Source organism: Phalacrocorax aristotelis, chromosome 1, assembly GCF_949628215.1.
Source record: "Phalacrocorax aristotelis chromosome 1, bGulAri2.1, whole genome shotgun sequence".
NCBI classification, from domain to species: domain Eukaryota; kingdom Metazoa; phylum Chordata; class Aves; order Suliformes; family Phalacrocoracidae; genus Phalacrocorax; species Phalacrocorax aristotelis.
This window is the reverse complement of record NC_134276.1, coordinates 94,527,733-94,552,134: the sequence shown is the minus strand read 5'-3', so window position 1 is coordinate 94,552,134 and position 24,402 is coordinate 94,527,733. Positions and strand designations below refer to the sequence as shown.

Genomic DNA, 24,402 nt, shown 5'->3' with positions numbered 1-24,402 from the left:
TTCTAAAAAGCATCAGAATAGCTGATGGTGTGAGCAGTTTGTGCAAGACAGAGGAAAGACTATCATCCATCGCTGTATACATTCACAGAGGAATAGAACCATATGAAATTATCCCCCTGGAAATGTCGGATCCCATCGCTCACATGCTACGCAGCAGATCTATGCATGTGTTTTAAAAATGTCAGGGGGATTCAGAAGTCTGGCATCCTGCTCAGATTCCTAAGTATAAAAACAGTCTGTGATAACCTAGATGCACGTTAGCTCTAGTCAGAACACAGAGAAGCAATGGGTAGCAGATAATTGTTAATCTGTTCACTGTGAAACATTTAACAAAACAGCTTTGTTATTATAGATCTGCCTGACTTCACTGACAGTATATTAAGCAACACAATAAAACTGGTATTAATGTGTTTTTATGAAAGGACTAGCAAAATGAGTCATCTTACTCTCAGATAGCACTAAAATCAGGTTAGTAAGGATACCTACAATTCTCAGCACTGGAACACCTCCCTGGCTCCAAGAGGACCAACCATACTTCTAAGTGTCTTGCTGAACTGGGACTTAGTTCACTAAGCAGGACCTAAACCAACCAGAAATATACTGCATTCCATGCATTTTCCCCCACATACTAAATTCGGAAGTAAAACATTGATTTCTAGCACATAACCTATTCCTTCATCACTGACGCAGCTAGATCTCTGAAGTGTCACTGAATTATTGAAACCCTTGTAATGTTGTAATGGAAAATGCTAATTTTAAAAAGAGACACACAAACGCCTGCAAAAACAATGAATCAATCACAAAAGGGTAGATAAACAAATGTATTTTTATTTTCATTTCAGTGATCCGTGTGGCCCAGCAGTGAACTCCAATTTTGGAAGGAATTAAATAATGTTTTGTAACTGGTCAGAAAATGGAAACCCATTTGCAGAATTTTTAAAAACTCACAGACGTTGTTCCAGTATTACAGCAGGAAAAAAAAAATCCAAACCCACAACATATTCTTGAAACAAATTAGAAACAAGAAAGAAGGTGTTTATTAATAGTACTCAAAGCTTTACCCGACATATTAAATTCACACATCCCGCCATCTATAAAAACTACAAATGTCATGAATCTGTTTACTACTGAGAAGGATTAGCTGAAACGTACATCATGCTACAGCACCGGACAAAACTCAGCAAATTCTTTCCACAAAGGAAGCGTATACAATTTCATCATATGGTGCCCCTCATGTTTGCTAAGAAAATAAGAACTTGGTTCTTTAGCCAAAATTCTGTTTAGGGAGTGAAGGTCTAGGGTAGATGGACAAAGAATGAACTGGTTCCTTCCAGCCGTCTCTCTCTGCCCCATCCAGCTCTGTGGAAGCTGCTCTATTCCAATTCCGCAGCAATATCCCCCGTGCCAGCCCACAGGAACATCATGGGGAAAGATAATGCTCCCAACGTCTCTATACTTTTGGTGTCAAACAGGAGCAGGATTTGGAGGTTGGCCAGAGAACAGAAAGAGGAGCCAGGGTCCCAGGAACTAAGTGCAGGCAACCAAGGCAAACAGTAAAGCACTGCTTCTCTGCGCACGCTCCCCGAGACCAGCAATTAAATGGACAGGTTTAGAGAGAAGGTTTTGTCTGTCTGTACAAGTTCCAACACAGCTGTCTGTAGGCTATGCTATGCCTAAGATGCTGGTGAGCCAGCCATTAAAGTGTGGCCTTGGAACATTCTCTGTGACGCTGATCACTAGAAGGGAAAGCCAGCTTGGAGCATATTGATGAAAAGCAGCTTTCGCAATGGTGTTTATTGTCTTGAACATTTTCACAATGTAATCCAATGTTATACAGCTAACTATACAGTTTTATTAAAGAATCATTCATTGCCTTGATACTTTCTGAAGAAGATATACATATTTGCAGACCAGAATATTCTGCCGATGAGGAATATTTTTTTCTTGGCAGGAATCCAAGCTTCAAAATGTAGGCTTTTGTAGCCGTGGTGAGTAATCTGTCAGCAGGGAAACCATGACAGCCTAGAGGAGGAAGAAAAGAAAAAAATCCAATCACATTGGAAACAGATACTCCATAAAAATAAATAAGGAGGAAATATTTTCCAGCTCTAAAGCCTTGGGCTGAAAATTATTGCCCTGACAAAAACTGCTCACTTAGATTTACTTGCTAGAATTTCTGATGATGAATCAGGAAAGAGCTGAAAATCAGTTAGGGTGCTCTGTCCTGTAGCTGATAGGTTTTCTTAGTGCGGACAAAATATATTAATGGACGGTCTAGGAGAAATTCAGACAAAGCATGTTTAGACCAAATGCTGGTGTGTTATGTTGTATCCTCAGCTGCTGCGAGGAGATGTCGTAGGTACCCAAACGGCACCTGGGCTTGCTTGCGGATGTCAGCAAAACTTCCATTAGCATCAGCGAGAGGCATACTTGAATAAGGACTTGGAAATTATCCCAGTTTAGCTATACTTTCTGTGGTAAAACATGGAAAATCCTCACTGAGGTTAATAGTGTGTCACCTACCCCTCCTGCCCTCCCCTAGTATTTGACACACACTCCAACAAAACCTTAGGTATGGCCGTGAAATGAGAGTAACAGGGAAGTCGGCTAAATAAAACGTGGTGCTGCAGCAGCTCTGCCATCCTCCCCACACCTGTGTACATAACAAGCCCCATGCTTGCTTGGTTTTGCCCAGGCTTGCACTGTTGTGATTTCACAGCAGTGCCTGGCTGCAAATTGTTATTTTGGCCCAGAACTGGATTCACAAGGGCTCTCCAGGGGTCGTGGTCTTGTTGCCCGTCCTTCCTTTCCCTTCAGCACCGCCCAGTGTGACAGGGAGTCCCAGGCACACAGTGGGGACTGAACGCAGAGCTGTGCAGCCCCCGCTGCCACCCATGCCATTGCTGCACTCAGCCCTCTTTGGAACTACAGCTGAGCAAATAATTTATTTTTCAGTTTGCTGTCTGAGCTGAAGGTGGTAGAAAATTATATATAAACAAGACCCATATATTCATTGTTTTTACAGCTTGATAAAATACAAGTATGACATTTTTCTTAACCAAACAAAATGTGTAGCTTGAATCCAAAGTAAAGGGTTTATTTTCTTTTTTTAAAAAAATAATATTTGGCGCAATTAGTAGCATTGCAAAATTAAAATAAAAAATATGAGCACTTTTCAGAATTTTAAGACCAAAACTATGAATTTAACACAAATTTGTTAATAATTTTAACTGTGTCCAAAATCTGAGGTTTTGATAAATACAATACTCAAGCATTTGTTCACTCGGAGCACATCTAGACTTTGCCTGAGAGCTATGCCAATGCCATTTTTTGGATTTTTTCCACCTCTGAAAGTTTTCACTAGCTTTTGTCAACATGATGGTTCTAAGGCCCACAATAAATAACAGGTTACTGAGATCTGGCAGTAATTTTCTGAAATTCTAGGAATGCCGAGAGGGGAGTCATGGTTTATGTTAAACGCCAAGTGTCCTCTCATGGTTCCCATGGATCAGACAGTATTACCCACACCATAACTTTTCAGGGTCCTTCAAAGCCTTGCTCTTGCAGCGCTTTCTCAGGGGAAGTTCCCATTGGTGTCAGTGGCAGTTTTTCTTGAGAGAAAACTGCAGATTCTCTAGCTTTAAGTGTTTGGGAAACTGTAGCTTCTAAAACCAGTCCCTGGGACCTCAGCATTTAACAGGTTTTAAAATTGAGCAGTTAAGTTAATCGTTAGAGTAAACCCAGTGATTTAAATACCAAAAAATTACAGTTTATACTGTAGATTTCACTTAGTGACAAAAAACTGGGTCAAGCAACGGCAGATTATCATCAAAACAGGTCACATTTGTGTCCAGAAGTATTCATGCTACATATATAAGATGCCTGCAGTCAAAATTGCGATGTGTTGTGGGGTGCATTTGAAACATATATTAATATTTACTATTTATTAAGGAACTAAGCTGAATCCAAGCCTGGAGCGTAAGGCAGAATAGAAGCTGATCCTAACCCCTAACTACTGTCATCTTCCTTTTTTACCATAATTGTCCATTTTCTGTTTTCAGCCTCCTGGAAAACCAACGATCGTGGAGAATAAAATACTTCGTCATCAACTTCTTCAGGTTTTCTTGGTAAACAATGTAAAAAAGTCCAGTTGGAAGCAGCAGATTTTGCAGTCTGTAGATTAAAAAAGCGTATAAAAATAAAGAAATACGTGAGGGTATTAATAAAACCTGTAACCAGTAAAAAGGTTAACAAATTTTATATTAGCTCCCGCTCTAGCTCCTTTGATGATGAACTCAGAAGAATTCCATTGACTTCAAAAGAATTCCTCATCTGTGAATAAGATGGGAATATCCCCATTTAAGTCAGTAAGAATTCAGTGCTGACTTCACAAAAGTCAAATTTTTACTCCTATTTCTCTGGCGTTAGTAGGGGAGTGAAAACGCCAGTGACCTAGTGGATCAATGAACTACAATCTTTATTTGAATGCCATGCAGTAATATAATACTATTGATAACTGCAACAAGAACTTACTAAACTATGATTTAAAAGGCTATAATTTTTTTGTTTTCATATTGTCACTCATAAGATATTGATTCAATACCAATGACAAATGAATTAAAGCATCTTAGGCCAGTTCAGGATCATACCCATCAATAGTATTTTGTGAACTTATGTTAAAGTACAGTCAGTTAAACCAGTAATTTTACCAGCAAGGAAAATGCCCTTTTTATCTTGGACGATAAATAGTTTATGACTTCACGCTTTGTCTGACTTTCTGCTGATAAGTATTTCAGCCAGATGATTTTAAAGACATATGTTTAATGCTTCATTTATTTACAGATATACAAAAAATTGCCCCAAATGCTTGCCAGGCATTTAAGAATTAATCTTGAAATAAAAATATAAGGGATCATTTCTGGTAGCAAAGAGGCAATGCAAAGTTAGAAATGGTTTTTAGGTCATAAAAAGTAAAGCGTTAGCTCTCCTGCACATGTTCTGGAGTTAGATCTCATTGGGAAGCTCTGAAAGAGGCCAAGCCATGTGAATGGTATAAGATAAATTTCATTATCTTTGTAAGTTTTTCAAGCTGGACAGAGATTTGCACCTGGTTGTTCCATGGCCCCACTCCAAAAAATACCAAACCCATGCTTCGCTGATGTTGATTCTTATAAAAGCAAATGTAAAAGCATCAACAAAACACTAAATCTCAATTTTTACCTGCATTGTAATCTGATAACCTTGAAATGCCTTTAGTCTTTCTTTCTTCTCCTCTTCTTGTCCCATACTTATCCAAGTATCTGTAACTAAGACATTGGCACCGTCTGCAGCTTCCAAAGGATCTGTTGTGAGAAGTAACTTGGTACCGTACTAATGTGAATAAAATAAGGAAGATCAGGATGACAAGGAACCTCAACTTTGTTTATAATGAAAAGAAATTCTATGCAAACTACTCTACTAGGCTATTTCTTAGGCTCCTACCTCTTTGGAGTACTGTTCAGTTATTTTAGTTATTCTGAGGTCTGGTTCAAAGCCCTGCCAAAAGAGATGATAGGTAACATATCATGGAACATATATAAGATCCTTACTGATTATTAACACTGGTTAGAAAAATACTGATTGAACCATTTGCCAGGGGAAGAAGAATGTCTTGCAGAACTGTAAAACTTGAGGAAATAATGTTGATTTTGTTGAAAGTTTATTTTGGAGATGAACTGGTGGAAAGTGTTCTGGTAAGGTAAGGAAAATGCATTCCAGCAGTTACAGAATGAAACGCCTATACATCATTTAATTTTTTGTTCTAAACTGATTCTTTGTTTTGTATTTTATATTGTATTACAATGCAGCATTCTAAAAAGCTGCATCACCAATCTGAACCAACCAAGATGCAACACTTCCATCAATCTGAAACAACCTTTAAATTTTTGGTGGGGGAGAGGACATTGGATGACTTTGTAACACTTTCTCGAATGGAATTGTCGTTCTCGTTGATTTATGCAGTCATGAATTCCCCTCAGCCCTTCTGAAGCTGGACTCGGTAGAATTACTCGTGCTTTGCCTCAAAAGAACTGAACTGGGATTCTGAACCTTGGTTCTGAAAGCTGGCACTCCGGATACATGCAAGCACCACTAGCCGAGGCCCTTGGGAAGTATCCAAGTGGCTGAGACAAGAATGGGCAAAGTTTGCCTTCCCTACCCCACGCACATGGCTTTCTTACCTTGGGAGTCGCAATATGCAGGTGCATTCCCAGCTTTGCAGCACTCATCATGATGGAGTGGAGGACGTTGTTTCCGTCCCCGATCCAGGTGACAGTGAGCCCGTTCAGCCCGCCATAGTGCTCCTGCCAAACAAATCAGGCAGCCCTGGGGTTATGTTCCAGGCGAGCAGAGCAAGGGCATCCCCTAGGTAGGAGGGACCGATCAGGCAGGTCTGGTACAAAGCAGGTTGGCTACCTCAAATGCTAGCTGCATGGAACCATACCTTTAATTGAACTTACTGCAGCTACAAGATGGTCAGGGAGGGAAAGCCCCCCATGTCTTACATAAAGACCCAAGTGCTGCAGCTTTCTCCAGTGGAGGATACATTGACACGTATGCCATATGGTGAGGCCCAGGCTGAGATACACAGCACCAGACACACAGTAACTTTAGCACCAAAGCTGTGCAGCCATGGCTTGGTGCTCATAGATATCAGTGAATGGTAGAAATTCTTAATTTAGAGGCAGTCCTAACGCCTAGGATAGCGCTCCCAGCTTTCCCCAAAAATTGTGAAAATATCCCTATTCAGGTTTGCCATGGCTTGGTTGTCTCTACACGATGTTCCCTGTGGCCATGCTCTTAGAGCACATTTTGGCCATCACAACTGTACAGCACAGCGAAGACCAATACTCTGAAAGCAGCTGTTCCACTCATGGCCTATAGGGTTTGCTCTCCATTGTATATAGCCAAAGGGTGCACTGGTTTTTTGTAAAGTGTGGATTACTCTAATGGGAAACAGCAGACTGTAGCTTTGCCTGATGGCACTTACAGCCTGTACATGTGCAGCTACGCTGGCCTTCAGCCATCCACAGATAAGGCCTAAGGAGGAACAAGGGTAACAGGAGTGTCATATTTCCAGAGCAGGACAATCTGAGGCCCTTTAGCAAGCCTTGTTTTAAATATGCATGTTTATAGGTACTTTGGTTGATACCAGAAAGTTTGTGAAGACGTAACCAAATACTTCTATATGCCTGCTCTGTACAACTCCACCTCATGACTTGAAAGACTAAAGACATGATGGAGAGCCTTTTATTCTTAGTTCAAAACCGGGCCATGCTACAATTGTGTTGTAGTAGCTGGAAGCCAGACAGTGTTTCAACACTTTGTGTGACATGGCTCAATGCTTGTCATAGAGGAAAAGCACCCACATTGTAGAGCTGCACTAACTGGCAACCTTGCAGGCAGTCGCAACAAAGATGCCAAAAGACTGAACAGGAAAAGGGCTGGGACTAACCCCTCCTCTCCTGGCAGCAGCTTCTCCCAAACAAATAGTTGTGAAGTTATTCCAGAACAAAGTTACTGGCACTTCTGCCAGTGACCACAATTCTGAGTCAAAAATAGTAGCACTTGAAATATTGAATGACATTAATGCCGTTGAAATCTAAACCTAATAGAGTCCTAGGCTGCCTACAGTTTACAGGCTAAAACTATGGTATTGTAAAACTATTGCTTGTTCAGTTGAAGTTTGTTAACAGCAAGCTCACTGGCACAGATTTGATGCAAGGGCATTTACAGGAGGGCCAGTCAGGACTTTACTGACATGGAAGTTATTTCGGTATAACAGCTCTGCAGGTCTCCAAGGATCTTTCAAAGTCCTTCCACATCTCCTAGCAATGGTGCTCCTAGGACAAGGCCAAACTAAAGCATTTATTTAAGGGGTTGTTTGCAGCTAGGACTTAGTGATAGCTGAGACATGAACCCGCAGCCAGGAGCAAATGAGACAGCTCTTAGATCTTTTGATCTAACTGGTTAAAAATAGACATTGCAGCCTGTAATGCTCAAAGCGCTGACTAGTGAGTCACAAATATACTTCTATGTTAAATAACTTCCACCTTATTACCAGCTGCTACTCTGCATTAAAAGAAGCACAGTGCATACTAAATACTTTTCTCTGTTTTCCCAAGCTACTAGCTGTTACAGATAAAATACGAAGTACTGGAGAGGTCTGTATAATGACCCTCAATATGTGCTGCAAATTGCAAAACCACATCTGCAGTGACTACTGTATAGAGTGGACATAGCTGAGCTAGTCTTAATGAAGATGTTTAGCTAATGGAAGAAGTCATAGACAAGGCAGAATCAAGCTGTGTGTGCTAGTGGAGCCTATTTTATATCCTGTGCTAAGCTTAATGCTGCCACTGGTACACTACTGCTGTAACTCAAGTCTCTTCATCTAAAGCCAGCTCACTAGGACTGTGACTGTACTGCTTATACACATACATCCTCAGCTTCCAAGAAAGCTGAAATGATTGTATTGGTCAGAACCAGAAAGCTTTGAGGCAATTGGAAAGCTACTGTACATGAGATACATTTTTTTCCTGTTTTATATTATACGTTTATACAACTGCACAGAGAAAATCCTGCTAAAGGTGTTTTGCCACAATGGTAACACTCTAGGTTAAACCAGAACCTTCACAATACACACTTATCACCTGAGTCTTTGAAGACATTTTTTCCCCTTATAGCACTCCCCAGTTTTTCCAAAACCTGTTATAGTGACGTAGGCTTTTTACCTGATTGGGTGATCTGCAGTGTCTCTTCACATTTGGAACCTGACTTCAAAATATTTATACTCCTAGTAAAGCCATACAAAACCCAACATATTTAGAAAGTCTAGGGCCCTTCTCCCTTGTGAATGCCTCTTTGCAGACTAGTGATTGCTGCTGTAGTGCCACAAAACTTGGCTTTGCTATTCTCATGAAAAAAACCCTGCTAAATAATTAATGTCAATTTTACAGTCAATTTTCTCAACTTCGTGCTGGTTTTACAATATTTCATTCTGTTCTTATCCATGGTTGCAGTGTATCAGTGTATCAAACCTTGGGAAAAAATAAGCATGCCAGTGATTTAGCACTGTTGTATGTTTAGAGGAGACTGGTTTAACTAATTAGGGACATTTGTGTCTGCCTCTGCCTGGACTTGTTTCCAGCTAGGCTGAAACTCACCATTATAGATTACTTCTGAAATGTTTGACCACAACAGTCATAACAACCTTCAATGAAAACAAGCTTTTGCATAACGAATCAATAACCTGTCAAAATTTAAAATGGAAAGCAGGGGACCAGTCAAAGCTTTAGCCCTTTGGGAGACACTGTGATCCAGTAAATGAGAAACTGGGCAACCTCAGATTTACAGGCTCTCAAACTGAGCTGAAGGCAGATGCTGGGCCGGTTATCTTTCTTACTCCGCCATTGGTTTTTGTTACGGTTATTGAAGCAGTATATTCTAGAGGATCAGTCCAGATCTTAGTTGGGATTTTAGAGGAGAAACCATATGTGGAATGGCTAAAATAACTTGGTTTGTTCAGCCTGGAGAAGAGGAGACTGAGGGGAGACCTCATCGCGGTCTGCAGCTTCCTCACAAGGGGAGGAGGAGGGGCAGGCACTGATCTCTCCTCTCTGGTGACCAATGACAGGACCCGAGGGAATGGCAGGAAGGTGTGCCAGGGGAGGGTTAGGTTGCATATTAGGAAAAAGTTCTTCACCAGAGGGTGGTGGAGCACTGGAACAGGCTCCCCAGGGAGGCAGTCATGGCACCAAGCCTGGCGATATTCAAGAAGCACTTGGACAACACCCTCAGAGATGTGGTGTGAATTTGGGGTCGTCCTTGACCTGTGCAGGGACAGGAGCAGGACTCGATGATCTGTGTGGGTCCCTTCCAACTCAGGACTTTCTATGATTCTACGAATTGTTAGAATAGTGATGATGATGATGACAATGATGATGGTGATGAATTTGAAGACTATAATAATTTCAGGTCTTTGGGTCACACATCGAGGAGAAGTTGAGAATATACGGCAGCCCTCTTCAAGCTGGGCAACACTGTTAATTGTTATGCTATTTAAAAAGGAATCACTGATGTATTTCTTATGCCAACCAATTATTTCTGAAAAAGAACTTTCCCTTCAGACCAGTGACATAAAAAGCTAGTGGCATATGGATCCACTCTAATTACCAGTCTGGCCATCCTGCAGTCAGCTACAAGTTAGCTGATTTGGCCAGTGACACTAATATCAGTCGAATCAATGTCAACACCCAGTTCGTCTCCGGAATACAAATTGTGTGATGCTGCCCTCCAGCCAAGCTTTGCAGAGCAGAAGTTGTGAGCCACAACTTCTACCCGGGAGACTGAGAGGCACCGGGTGGACTCAGCAAGTGGCTGCTATGGCTTCTCTGTCAGCACAGACAGAGAAGTAAAGTGGCTCTGCCTGTGCACAGTACTAGCACACAAACTCATGGGCTTTAAAGGTCAAATCCCCAAACCCTCAAAATCAGGTTGCATAATGTTTACAACCATTTCTAGAGGGTTATAACTCAGGAGAAAACTCAGCTCAACCCAACTTTTAAGAAAGAGTGTAGCATGTATGCTAAGAAAGACATCCCTCTTGGCATAATAGAGGGCATTAATCCTGACCATAGTATTAAAGGGCAGAGCCAGCTTGGACGTCAAACATGTGAGGGGTTCCAGGTTGCTCAGGCACTGGGCAAGAGGATGTTGAACCTGAAGAATCTCACCCTGGTATTCATGAGAGGAGCATACTCTGTGACCTGACAAGGACACCCTGAATACAGAATGAGAACTGATAGCCCTGAAAATAAACCAGCCACATTGTCTGGGGAATGCAACAGGCTATACTGAAATAACCACACTAAAATGCACCTGTGAAAAGTGAATTAGAAGCCACAGGCAAGAAGACACTCTGACAAAACACACCAGGAAATAAGGCAGTTTCAGACTGAAGAGAAAGTGCTCGGAGAGGAGTCAAGAAGGCACATGACAAAATTAATAGGATTTAGAAAATGGGAGAATAAAAATGTGTTAAGCATGAATAGGGCCAGAGTGCATGTAGTCCTCCACTGGCAAATGCAGCAGGAGAAAAGAGACGACTGAAAAAAAAGGTACATTTTGGCTATGGACTGACAGCAGGGAAAGGCAGATCCAGGCAGGAAAATATTTACAGAGATAAGGAAGAGACATTTTTAAAGAGAAATACGCTGCACAAAATCTGTAATTACATTTAACTATAACGCTAGCAGTCTGTGCCACTATTGTAGTTTGCATGTATGTACAAATCAAATAAATTGCCTTTGCATTGCAGGAAAGCAGTCCAAATCTTATATATAAACTTTCAAGTAATTTAAAGAATCAGTGGTACTATTCAACATCCCTATATTAATCTTCCTGCAAGCAGTACTTGGATAATATCTTTTTACCCTGCCAAAAATCCCACAAGAAGTTTGATTGTGGTCAGTAACAGCTAGACCCTGTGGCTTACACTTCTTCAAGTGTTAATCCTACTTCCGTGACCTGGTAAGGTTCATTATATGATTAAAATGCTGTTTTATCACATGCTACTGGCTTTAAGGCTTGTCTTCGCCACCTTAGCATACAGTGCAGAGAGGAAAAAAGGCAGCAGAGGGGCAGGTCAGAAAGGGAAAGAGCAGGCAATGCCAACGCCCCCAGCGCGCTGCTGAGAGCTCCCTGCTGCCTGCCCTTCCCTCCTCGGCCAGAAAGCAAGAATGGAAAGTGGGTCAGAAACCAGTGGTGCAGCATGCACTTGGCAGAGTGGGGTGGCCACCCAGCTGCCCTCGAAAGACCTCCTGACAAACTCTGGGCTAAGGAACCTGCTGGAAAGACTCAGGGAGAGAAGGGCACGGTTGGAGGAAACTGCTCTGCTGATCAGGCCTACTGGGAAGGTGCTGCAGATTTTAAAAAGCTTCCATGGCTGTGCAAAAGCTGAGCCATTCCTTGAGATCTCTCTAAGTGCCCACTTTGTCATGGTACCCCTCCACATCAAATGTTCCTTTTGTTTGAGCACCAGCTGTTATGGTCCTGCTTCCTCATCATGTAAAATGGGCAGGGCCACTCTTTCCAAAGACGTCCTCCTCACTGCTTGATGCAACAAGGACATCTATCTGATGTTGCTGCTGCCCTAGGTATTCACACCAAGGCAAAGCCCAGCCTTGGGCTCACGTTCACGTGGAGCTTCTACCATGGCTGCCCTATACAAGGACACAATGGAGGAGGAGCAGAGGATGATCAACAGGGCATGTACTCATTCTGCTGATCTCCACAGGTTTCTCCCTAAGGTCAGTGGAGAAAGAGATGCATCTCTAGAGGGTGAGTACAGGGCAACAGCACTCTGAACGTTGGTGCTGTAGTCAGTGGCCTGGATAAAACCAGGCTTAGGGGCAGAGATATCAATAGTTGTGTAGACTATGAGTAACAGATTATTTCTGAAGCTTGTTATTCACAAATGACAAAATGCTCATAACTAAGGCATTTGCAAGACAGAACCCCCCACAAAACACAACCATAAGATTTACCTGGTTTACGTTGCAGACAGTGTTTAAATGAAATAATGACATTTAATGATTGATGACGTTCTCATTACAGCTTGCTGTCTTATGTAATTTGAACAGTACATTGAGGCTGGCTCAATGTCATCTCATAAATGTACCTTATCCTGAGGTATGTGAAGTGTTTTTGTCTCAAGTTCACCAATTTTTGCTGGTCTCTTCACTTTTAGTGTTGAAAATTTTACGAAAAATACTAATCGAAGTAAGAAAAAACTGATTTTTGCTAAACATGAGTCTTTTACTATTCAAAGTTTAAGGTATGAATAATTTAATATTACTGTCACTAGATCTTTTCCACATACTGAATGTCTCATAGCCAAGTCTTCGACAGCTCAGAAACAAAGCTGAATGAATCAAGAAATTATTCTGTCCTCCCTTTTTCAAGCAGTGTGATTTTTATTCATTCAGAAAGTAAACAAGGTCAGAGGAGTTCATCATACTTGTCAAACAGCACTGCAGTATAATAATCTTTTTTATAAGCCAGTTCCTCAATTGATTGTAAAACAGCATAGTACTTCTGCTCACAGATGAACATCTGGTATTCTACGTATAAAATGTTATCCTGCTGTCAAATTAACTATTTCATTAGATTAAACTACAAAATATTATCTTTTTTAACTATTCTTGGATGTGAGCAAAGTTTAAAGAGGTTTAAGCGCCTGAACACTAGGCATTTGCAATGGTAGCATTAACTGCCTTTTCAAAATAAATTTGTTCAACCAATTTCCTAATATATGAATACTGATTCCTTTTAAACAGTTCACAGGTTGGGGCAGAATCAAGAGTGAACTACTGAGTCTTTTAAGTCAGTGGAAGAACTCCCACTGGCTTTGGTTGAGCCAACATCCCACCTTGATCTTAATATGTAAAGCCCCCTGCACATCTTTTGAATTGCAGCCTAATTCCAATGATGTACTTGTACAATGAAGTACAATGCTTAACCTCAGTCCCACTACAGCTGATAGGACTAGGTAATTGTTTTAAATTAAACAGGTCCTTAATTATATTGCTGGATGAAGATCTCTTTAAATAACAAGTGTCATGTAATTACCACTTAGAAAAATCTAGGAATAAATGGTTTTGAACCTTCCCCAAATACTTACCAAGACTTGGCAAAAAAAAAAATAATTGTTATTAAGCAGGGATTATATTGCTACCTGAAGAGTTAGGTAATCAGCTAAAATCTGGAGAGGATGATATAAATCAGACAATCCGTTGATTATTGGGATCGTGGCTTCTTTTGTCATTAGGTCCAGATCGTTATGCTTATATACTCGAGCCAAGATTGCATTTGTCATGCTGGACAGCACCCTAGAGGATGGCAGAAGATACCCAAGTCAAACATAATAAATATATCCCTGTTGCACTCATCAGCGTGCAACACATAAATATTAATGAAAAGTGGCAATAAATCAAAAATTTTCAGCTATCTGAATAATTTACCATGCCTGCATAGCACCCTTAAATGCAGACATTTAACAAGATGCTAATAAGTAAGCAGTTTTGCTTATTAACAAACTGTCGTAAGTAAATGAAAACAGCTGCTGTATTTTATAGATTTTTTTTCTTTTTAGAATTTGATTGTAGCTACCAAGGTAACATCAATAAATGTTAAGGTATCTGAACAGAGATAAGAGATTGTGTGACACTGTAACATTTGAAGAATTTAATAACTTCAGAAGAGATAAGGCGCAAGATTTCTTGAGTCTTTTAGCAAAGAACAAATGTAGCATTGATGGAACAGTAGTGTCTCTGTATGGTAGCCTGACCTTTGTGCGGATCAGGAATACAGACTTGTCTTACATTACCCCAATACTTTACTGATCATAATGAACACAGAAAGAGGAAGCCAACAACAACAGCCTGTTCTTTCTCCTACCTACACACCTGCATATTGATACCCATGATATCAGTGTTAAAGTAATGCCCAAATTTGAAACTCAGTATATGGATAGGGGCATGCAGCACTGTAGCACTGTGGCCTTAGCCTCATTTGCCAAAGTGTGAAAGGCTCGGAGATTAGCATAGTGGATTAGCATAGTATACTCAGTATGCTCTGAATTCTTTAGATAAATTAAACATGGATTGGAGCTCTGCATTTCTCTGCATTTCTGTGTTTTAATCAGGCCCTGAAGCATGACTTTGAAGTAGCATTTTGTGTGGTTTCATGTTATTTCTAATAGGACCTTAAAACAAAACAAGGAACTGAATAGGAGAGTATGAAAAACCCTTGCAGCATCTATCTTGCTGAATAGCCATGAAGAATTCTGGTATCTCTTCTTGTGGAAATATGGCTATTAATGCCATGGCCTTTACACAGACAAATCTCCTGATGAAGCTACTGAAAAGTATTTTCTACTGACACCAGACATTCTTCACACAAACAAAACTCATAAAATGTTACAAGATTCCCTGTAGAGTGCTCTCTGAAGAAAAGACTGCCAATAGCAGCTACAGGTTAAAAGGAGGAACTGAACAGGGTATTTACTGATTGCAAGGTATTGGCACAGTTGCTGTTTGTGCCGTTATTTCTTGTTAGCTCACAAGTTTGTTTCTCTGTGTGTGTATTTATTCTAGCTTGAAGCACGTGACTGTGGAAAACCTGCTCTGTTCTGAACTAGTTGTCAGGGTTTTGTTATCCATCTAACAAGTGTCCACCCTAAACAAGACATAGCCAGTCCCACCAGTCACAGAAAAGAGGCAATCACACTGGGAAATTGCCCATTTCTCTTAGAATGTTTTGGGGTTTTTTTTAGGATGTCAGGACAGCTGATTCTGACCTGCCATGACTGATAAAGAAATTCAAGATGGTTCCTTTACAGGGTATGCCATTAGAGGAAATTCAGTCATAACCAATTACAAAGTAGCGAAAACAACTGGATTGTCTTCCTTAATCTGTTGAAAGTAGATACTAGAATTATTACACACTTCCCAGCGAGACATCAGACAGTCCTTCTGCCAGCATTTCTAGATGTCATATCTTATAGTAGGAAACCCAGGTGGAAACTGGGTTTATTCTTTCTGAAATCAAAACCAAATTGAACTCAGAGAAAAAAAAATAGACCTCATCTGTGGAGATTAAGTCTCCTGTAATCAAATCAATTTAAAGGAAACCATGTAAGGCTGGGGCTGCCTAGGAAAAAAGAGCTGGCTAGACAAGTCTTTAGTAAAGATGAAGTTTTAGAAGGTGAGGGGGAATAAGCACAAGCTCATCAAATGACTTTTCATTTAAGGTTCCTATGTTATCACCAACTACAAGGTCTTTTTCTCTTTTCATTCTTTTTGCAAGATTGTGGGCCTATAAACTTCAAAATCCCAGAGCCTGGAAATATATGAGTGTATTGGAATGCTGTATATCTCTCTCTTCAGAATAACTCTTATTTCTACAGAGAAAAGCTGGAAATTTTTACTCAAGTGTATCCTTTGAGGAACCCAAAGTGAAACACAAAAAGAACTATGCCTTTTTGGTGTGGCTGGCTGATCTCTGAATTTGCAAATGAGGCATTTGTATGTATTTTGTGTAGAATATTGCTATCCAAGGTAGCTTTGTTTTTGTTTTGAAAGTAGGCATCCATTCAAAAAGTTTCAATTTCTGACAAGGCTACTTCATTCTTGTTCAGAGTCTTACAGGGGCATATGATGGACCTGTGCTCTCAGTAAGCAGAGAGAAGTAAACCTGTTCCCCACAGATGCAGAGATCAACATCCCCTAATGATGCCAGTGGAGTGGTAAAATCATCCTATGAGCTCTTCAGTGCTGCCACTGAACCTTATGGCCACTGAGCTACAGCGGTGCACAATGGAACTGCTCTACAGTGGAACATACAGATACAGTACTTATATTCCATTTCATGTAATATACCGGACATGCTAAACAGCACTGAAAGGCTTAAAGCTCCTTAATAGGTGGTAACGTTTTGCTACTGTGTCAGCGTAAATCTAAATGTCTTGTGAAGCACGGAAGAACTGTATTATGAGCAGGTAATAAGTCACTAAAAATATGTTCACAGCAGAAGTGCTTTCAACCTTCACCTGCCGCAATTCTAATAAAAACGGGGGACTTTTACAGATCTGTGACACTTTTGCTTTAAGTCTCAATCACAAGTACTTCTAAGGCCTTCAGAACCCCAGACACATGGCTGTAAATATTTGAAATACTCTCTGGGTCTACTACAAGAATTCTTTTTTTATTATTCTTACATTAACTGAATGAGGTTGGCCTGTTATCCTTCTTTCACAAGAAATGCCAAGGAATTAACACTCAGGTTGTTCTTTTGGGTAAACTCAGCCTTCATTATGCAAAGTCAATAATAATTCTGTTAACAAGAGCAGGAGTGAAGCAGAGCATGTGGGACTCTGTAAGGACTTGGGAAAGCCCTCACTCCACTGTAGCAGGTGAGTGCTGTGACTCAGCAAAGGTGCAAAACTCCCAAGCCAGGGTCATAAAAGGGGACTTGATCTGGAAGAGCAAGCAGTGACAAAGAAAAGAGGGCTGAAGGCTTGCATGGCAAGTGGGTGTTGTGAAAGCTTTCTCCACAGAATGGGGACTCCTCCAGAATGGCTAGATTTTCTTGCTTCTACTTGTGCCATATTTCTTGTAGCTTACCGTCTGTCTTTTTCCCTTTTGCTTGTACAAAGGTCATTCAAGAGCCTGTGAACCAAAGATGTAATGGTCCTTTATTACCCCATTTGTGAAGAAGAAGAAATGAAAACTGGCCTATACAAAGCAGTCCCTTTGTGTATCAGAACGCATCTTTATTTGCTGAAGGGTTGGCATCTGGATGGCAGAGAGCATCCATATGACAGCCCTGCACATCTGGTGGAATGGTGCTTCAAAAGGTTATTGCAGGGGAGTGCTGCATTGCATAAGGGCCCTGACCGCATCCTTGCCCTTCCTGGGGGTTTGGCTGCTGGGGCTCGGAGCCAACCTTGCAGTAGTGCAGCTGAGTGCTACCCCTCATCACTCTGATGTCAGGGGGGTGAGGAGACAGCACTTTAAGGAGCCCCCATCAGGGCCAAGCCCCGTCTCTTGGGAGTCACATCTCTTGCTGCTTTGTAACCATGCCCATGCTGATCCTGACCTGGACCCCCACCTGCAGGCTGACATCTCAGCCTGGCCTTGGCCCACTCCCATGCCCACAGAGGTGCCCAATGCCTGTGGCTGCCCCCAGCTGCCTCCTGGCTGCCCTGCTCCCTGGCTGGGGGCAGTGGGACAGGTGCTGGCTGAAGAGGCCCTGCCCTGCCCGACCCAGGGGGAGCCCCTGGCACCTGAGCCTCCCTAGTCCCCAGGATGCCACCAGCCCAGATGGCACCCTGACACACTGCTCTGAAGAGTCTCACCATTTGTCCTTCCCTTCCCATTCACAAGTGCCACAGTGCACTCTCACATTGGCCCTGCTAAATCAACCCTTCCTTTGGCTTCACCTGCCACCTTTGGTGGCACTGCAATACTTCCACATTAATTTGTCTTGAAGCCTGAAGTCATACCTTCCCAAATGGGACACCTCTGCACTTTTTCATTCATTCTCCACTGCTCTCATGTGTCACATCACTTCGCAATTTCAGTTCCTTTAAGCTGATATAAATAGCTGATCTTTCATTTTATATATATATATATATATATATATATATGTATATAACTAGCAGGTCTTTCCAGCCTGGTCTGCTGGTACCCCTGCTCACCATGTTAGGTTTTGCCTCTTCAGTCCCAGTCACTCAGCACCACTTTCCCATCTCCATCCTACTGCACTTTCTGTCGGCATCCTCTCCTCCTCCCCTTTCTCTGCCAAAGGGCTCTCTGCTTACAATCGCCCAGTGAGAATGGAAGAAAAGGAAAGACACTTGGAGAATAATAATACTTATTTACATCATTGTGGGGGATTTACCTTTGATATGGTTCCATTCACCTTTAATATGACATAGTAAGCTACATATGTTTGACTTGAAAAATCCTCCGTCTCTCAAGCCAAGAGTTGTAGCAAGGATGCATGTGCTCTGAAGCATTTAAATGGCACACTTTGATGAAGCTATAGCTATCCTGATTAAACTGGGACTATGTCCCATGATGTATGAAGAATTTCTTTTGAGGGGATGTATTTGAATCCCATGGCAGTGTATGTGTTCTGCTGAATTGGCTATAGTGGCCACTGGACACTCAGACTTGACCTTTAAGTCTCAGATTAATCTGCTCCCTTTGTAGGCCCACATTTTGATTTTTGGATTTTTGAATCTTTTAAACTTGTAGTTACTAAAACAAGGCAGTGGGACACATGTTTGTTGAAACACCTGAACACTATCATTGCAGCTTACTGATACTGTCAGAGTTATGTCTCTAGCAGGGAGTGAGAGCTAAGACTGCCAAGCATCAAGAGACTGAAATTTTGACTTTCTACCACCAACACTCATATGTCTTCCACTTCAGTAGTTAAAGGAAAGAAAGGAAAACTTAAAATGTTCAAATGTTTGGTCTTTTTCTTACGTTTTCCTTGGATTTCATCACCGAGAGAACAGCAACATAATTCTCAAACAATCTATCCCACTGACTGTGAAAACTAGTATACAGCAGAGGTTATGGAACCTCAGCTGGCTGACTGCATATTTTGAATTGACATTGGAGGGAATCCACTGGAAAAAAACCTTGAGCTCAGTTCTTCCCTGCTATGGCAATGGGGATAGGCAGCTATCTACCTATCCCTGCATGCATGTGGGACTGCGCATGATTAAGTTCTTCCAAGGGTGCCAGTAAAAGAAGAATGCCAGAGCCTAGCCTCCACAGCAGTCCTGACAGTGGGTACAGCTGCGGAGGAGGGTACATGAAATCAGAAACTGGCTGCAAAGTGTTGGTCAAGTCTGGTGCTGCTGAAATAGGGGGATCCAAGTCACCTTCAGTGCCACCCTGTCACTGCAAGTAGGCTTTGCTTTTTTATTTTTTTTTTTATTTGCTGTACTTCTAGCACCATTAGGAGCAATAGAACCAGAAGGTTCTAGTCTTGCTTGAATATATGTGCTGTCATTAGTGGAGCTATACTACTGAGGTTCATAAAATGTTTCCGTTTTTGTGACTGTCACTCTCATTAACATTCTAGCAGCCAAATTTGATACAATTATTTCTTGTTGTGAGACATTTTGGAGAGCTGGAGTGGACAGAATGATGGTGTACTGAACTACAGAGTCTGTGAGCTAATCTGTAAATATGTAAGAAATCTGGAGTGCCTTCTGATATTTTTCCAGAAAGAAAATATTAGCTTCCAAAATTCTGTGAGACAGGTTTCAGCCTGATCAGCTACCAAATACATGGAAATGATCAATCAAGTGACATTTTACCAACCTTGCTGTATCTGTGAGACTCTCATTAGTGCCCAGATGTATGTCTTGTGTTGTAAGGAAGGAAGGATGTCCTCCAAGGAGAGCAAATCCTACAGCAAGGGCAAATAAAAAAGAAATTAAACACCAGCACCTCATATTTACAGCCAAGATTAAAAATCTCCTTCATGTAAAAGATATTTACAGCAATAAAAGTAAAAATCAGCAGGACATCCAAATGTTTCAAACACTTAAAGTCTGACACACAACACACAAATAAATATATTTTGGAATAAAATAACTCTAATGTGGTGCTTTGCTGAAACCTTTAGGCATGAGTTCTGATCTGTGTTCATAGGAACAGTCATTCAAGCTGCAAGGCTACATATCACCGTGATATGCACGTGATATGCACCGTGAAAGCATCACCGTGGCTCCCTGTTAAGAGCTAGGTAATCCGTTCAACATGCTGAAGTTCTGCTTCAAGGGACTTAGCATCCTAGAAGAGCCACCTGAGTCACTAGGTGTAATTCCACATCCTGGCAAGAAGCTTCAAGTATATTCACTCAGATACAAAGCCCTAAGTCTACTCATATGCTATAAAAAATTTGAGCTTGGTCACAAATGACCAAGTGCCTTAAAATTATAGTGTGACAGAGAGAAAAGGAAAGATCTCGGCCACTGCCAGCATCCCTCCACCCTGCAATAGTTAGGAATTTACAAGGTGAGCCGAGGAACTGGTTAGGTCTGAATAATGAGATCCATTCCTGAACAGGAAACCATGGAAAGACCTGAGCATCATTTAAGAGTATAAAATACTTTGGGGAACTTGAAGAGGTGTCTGGATGGTACTTTGGATAAAGACAAATTACATGCTAAGGGCAACTCTCAGGTTGTGTCCTACCTTATTTCCGTTGTACCACCACTAGAAAGCTACCACAGGCAACCAGCTGACACAGAGAGGGAGAAAAACAGCTTGTTTTCACCAATGCTTGAGTCTCCCTGCCTTTGCCTGGTTTAAGCCTAATGCCTCCCTTCACTGAATCTCAGTGGAAAGTCCATCGTGGCCCCATATTGGAAGGATGGAGCCCGAGGGGGGCTGGTTTTTGAACTGTCACGAATGGTTTAGCATAAGCCTCGCACAGGACACAGGGTCCTACAACTGGGGACATACAAAGTACAGGATTTGAACTGGGCTGTAGGTAGCCCTGTAAGGCATTTTCTGTGCCCTGGGGACAATTTTCCGCGTAAGAACAACTCCCTTCTAGTAGAGAAATTGTCAGGGAGATCTTGCCCTGTTACTAATATCCATGACAGAGGACATTTCCAGAGAGTCTGTGTCCATCTTATTTTTATTGTCAGGAAGAGAAAGGGTGCATACAGCACAGAACAGCAGAGACCCAACTTCTCTGCCAAACTGTGGTCTCTTGGAGGTGCTAACAAATTCCGTGCCGTTAAAAAAAAAAAAAAAAAAAAAAGTTAAAAGCTGCTCGGGCTAGTTATAGCCATTAGATGGCACTGCAGACATCACCAGGGCTGCAGCTTCAACAAGATGTTTTGATGTTTGTACAGGCCTGACAAAGATTAAAAAGTTGATCCCACAGCTACTCTTCAAATAAGGATTAAACCAGGACTTAACACTGAAACCTTTCACAGATGAAAACCAAGCAACTAGGTTCAGGCAGCAGGCCTGGGCCCCACAACTGGTCCCCTAACACAGAGTAGCCCTTATTAACTTCAATCCCACGTGGGTGAGGTCTCCCACTTTGCATCAGCTCAGTCAGTCTCTAGACTTTAAAACGCAATAGATAAAAATAATACCAGCAAATCATTGACTTTTGACTGCCTCAATTTCCTTAAAAGTCAGATTAAAAATAATGAAGCTCCAGACTCCACCTGAAAGGCAAATCTCTGCTCTGTCCAGCCAGCGTATACTCATTTTAATGAATGGGCCTGATTTTACTTACCTTTGTCATCATTAAGGATTGCTCCGAATCTCAACAAGATTAGTCAGACACAGCAAACCTTTAAGAATGAAGCATCACTTATTCTACTATTACTTTTTGATGTTAGAAAAGCACTATACATTTGCTGGTTGCTTTGCCCTCCTTTCTTGGTTATTCAGAAGCATTTTTGTATTAAGGCAGGAAAGATGTTTAGGTTTCCTCAAATACTTTCACTTCCTCTCTGCAGCTTGGACACAAACACTGTATTTATGGGAATGAGTATGCAAACTGTTGCCTAGATAGTACAGCCTATCTATTCAACAAAAGTTTTCAAGTCAAGATCTCAAGGATGAAATGTTTGTAGTAACTTTTCCTGTCTAGCTTCTTGTGGTTTTTTTCAAAGTCATATACAATTATGTCAGTGATTTATCCCTGCAAGTTCCACAGAGTACAACAGCTCTGCATTTTCGGCTTTTAAATGCATACACCTTGGAAGATGTTTCACAGTCCAGGCAGGCTCCTATGGACATGGTCTGTTCTCTATAAATGATGCCCAGGTAGAAAAAGAGAAATCTGGCCATTTTTTCAGAATTGCCAGACGTGAGGCAGCCCCGTTGGAGCTACCACCTGGAGTCTGTGTACACAGCAGAGTCAATGTGTTGGGCTTTCTGCTTGTGAACTGGCCATCTGTGCAAGCCTGGGAACATATTTCTATCCAAAACTTTCCATCTGGAAATACAGGAGCTCTGTGCTCTAGCTTTGTATATAGTTGCAGAGAAAGATCTTTGCTTCAGATTCTTTCATCCAGACTACTAGTAGAAAGAAAAATTGATGACTTTTGAAGATATGCAGGCACCAATTCAGCAAATAAGCATACACTGGAGTGCCGTGTTAAACTGGAAGATCTAATCCCCTTTGTTGTCACAAGCTGGTCATATCCAAAGCCACATGCTAAGTGTTTATATGAATCTTCGTATCTTCAACAAACTGTACTAAATGTTCATACTGCAGAGCCAGAATAGATTATTATCTCATGTCCACACTTCTCACTACTGTTAGTTTTCAAAAATTGCCAGTTTTGTACCTCAGGCTGTGGCATATTATTGAGCCCACCTATGCAAACTCTTTCACGTAGAACACGAGTGCTGGTGGTTGCACAGACATGGGTTAAATCTCCATTCCAGCGTGTCCTTGCCACATTGGGTAAGTGGGCCAAAGTGAATCCTCTAGTTCATATGTTGGATGCACGGTTGTGGAGCTGCCCTGCCATCACCAGAACCATCTTCTCAACCTCAGAGGAAGGATCCTTTTTTATATTTCATGAGATCTGGATTTGGATTTGTCTGTCAGGATTTACAATCTAGAAAGTATTTTTCTGATAACAAAGAAGTTTTCTAAGCAGCAATTACAGGAATATTCCTAAAATACAAATGTAAAAACTGATAAGCAGCTTTTTAAAGCTACCCCTCTAAAAGAATAGTAAGCTAAAAGAGTACTCTTTCCCCCTCTGTAACGTGACCAAGCTAAATAATTCTAGTCATTCCAACAAAGAAAATACCCCTTATTCCTGCCACGTAATACCGTCCCCACGACATTAGACCATACAAAGTGATACAATTATTTCTGTGACTATATGTAGTAGTGTTCAGGCATGGAAATCATGTTCCTCTCACCCCATTGTGTGAGAGGAGTGAGTTGGGAGTAATTCCACTAAGGCCAGTGGCAGTGAACCTCTGTAAAGCTGTTAAGACCTTGTATATTCCAGTGCACAGTGAAAGAAGGTATAAAGAGCTTTTCTGCCTGTATTGTTTCCTCTCCATTTCTACCTGTGACTTATTGTCTGCATTCAGCTGCTGTGAAATGGTTGGATTTGTTTATAATTTGTTCACTAAAACATAACTGCAGCTGTATATTTTGAGAGTTATCAGTGACAATCAGAATATTTTACACCAAAGCTATAACAAAACCAGGTCATTCACCTTTATGCCATGCCTGATGATGTTTATTTTACGAGTAATATATGACCATGTGGAACATCTTTGTTTTCAAAAAGTACGCAAGATTTCATGCAGAATGGGTATGGGATTCTGACTGCCAACAGATTACATTTTCCAGTATAATAGCAGAGATGTCATATTTTCCATTATTGCCAGTGATAGCAATAAATTTAGTAGGCTCCACAGAACTGGATTTACTTTGCCAATACCTTATGGAATTTACTTGTTGTTCTTCATTATACTTACAACACCACTACTACTCTTAGAAATGGTAAAATAATATGGGTTTCAGAAATATGCATTATGACAAGATTATATTTGTTCAAGAGAGTAAAGAGCCAATGAATTATACCACAAGGAGCTGCACATCATTCAGTACAGTTGTAATGTCATCAGAATAAAACAGTTTAGAGCCGTAGTATGTTGGAAAAGCCACAAATGTCAACAGTTCTTTTATAATGCATTATAAATTAATGTTTTTATAATCTTTGATCGATCTCAGCAACTGGGAGAAGTGCCCAAAGACTGGAGGAAAGCAAAT

At 41.1% G+C, this 24,402-nt stretch overlaps 1 protein-coding gene across 1 annotated transcript in view; it reads right to left on the bottom strand.

Annotated features, from left to right (window-relative positions):
- Nucleotides 1-809: 809 nt before the first annotated feature.
- The window catches only part of OTC (ornithine transcarbamylase), a 31,805-nt gene continuing 8,212 nt past the window's right edge, over nucleotides 810-24,402 (bottom strand). The window contains exons 4-10 of the mRNA XM_075098089.1: nucleotides 19,944-20,031; nucleotides 13,775-13,928; nucleotides 6,219-6,341; nucleotides 5,482-5,535; nucleotides 5,221-5,370; nucleotides 4,036-4,173; nucleotides 810-2,022 (exon numbers count right to left, since the gene is read on the bottom strand). Coding sequence (XP_074954190.1) covers nucleotides 1,963-2,022; nucleotides 4,036-4,173; nucleotides 5,221-5,370; nucleotides 5,482-5,535; nucleotides 6,219-6,341; nucleotides 13,775-13,928; nucleotides 19,944-20,031 — 767 coding nt within the window. The 3' untranslated portion in view covers nucleotides 810-1,962. The remainder of the gene's footprint in view (nucleotides 2,023-4,035; nucleotides 4,174-5,220; nucleotides 5,371-5,481; nucleotides 5,536-6,218; nucleotides 6,342-13,774; nucleotides 13,929-19,943; nucleotides 20,032-24,402) is intronic.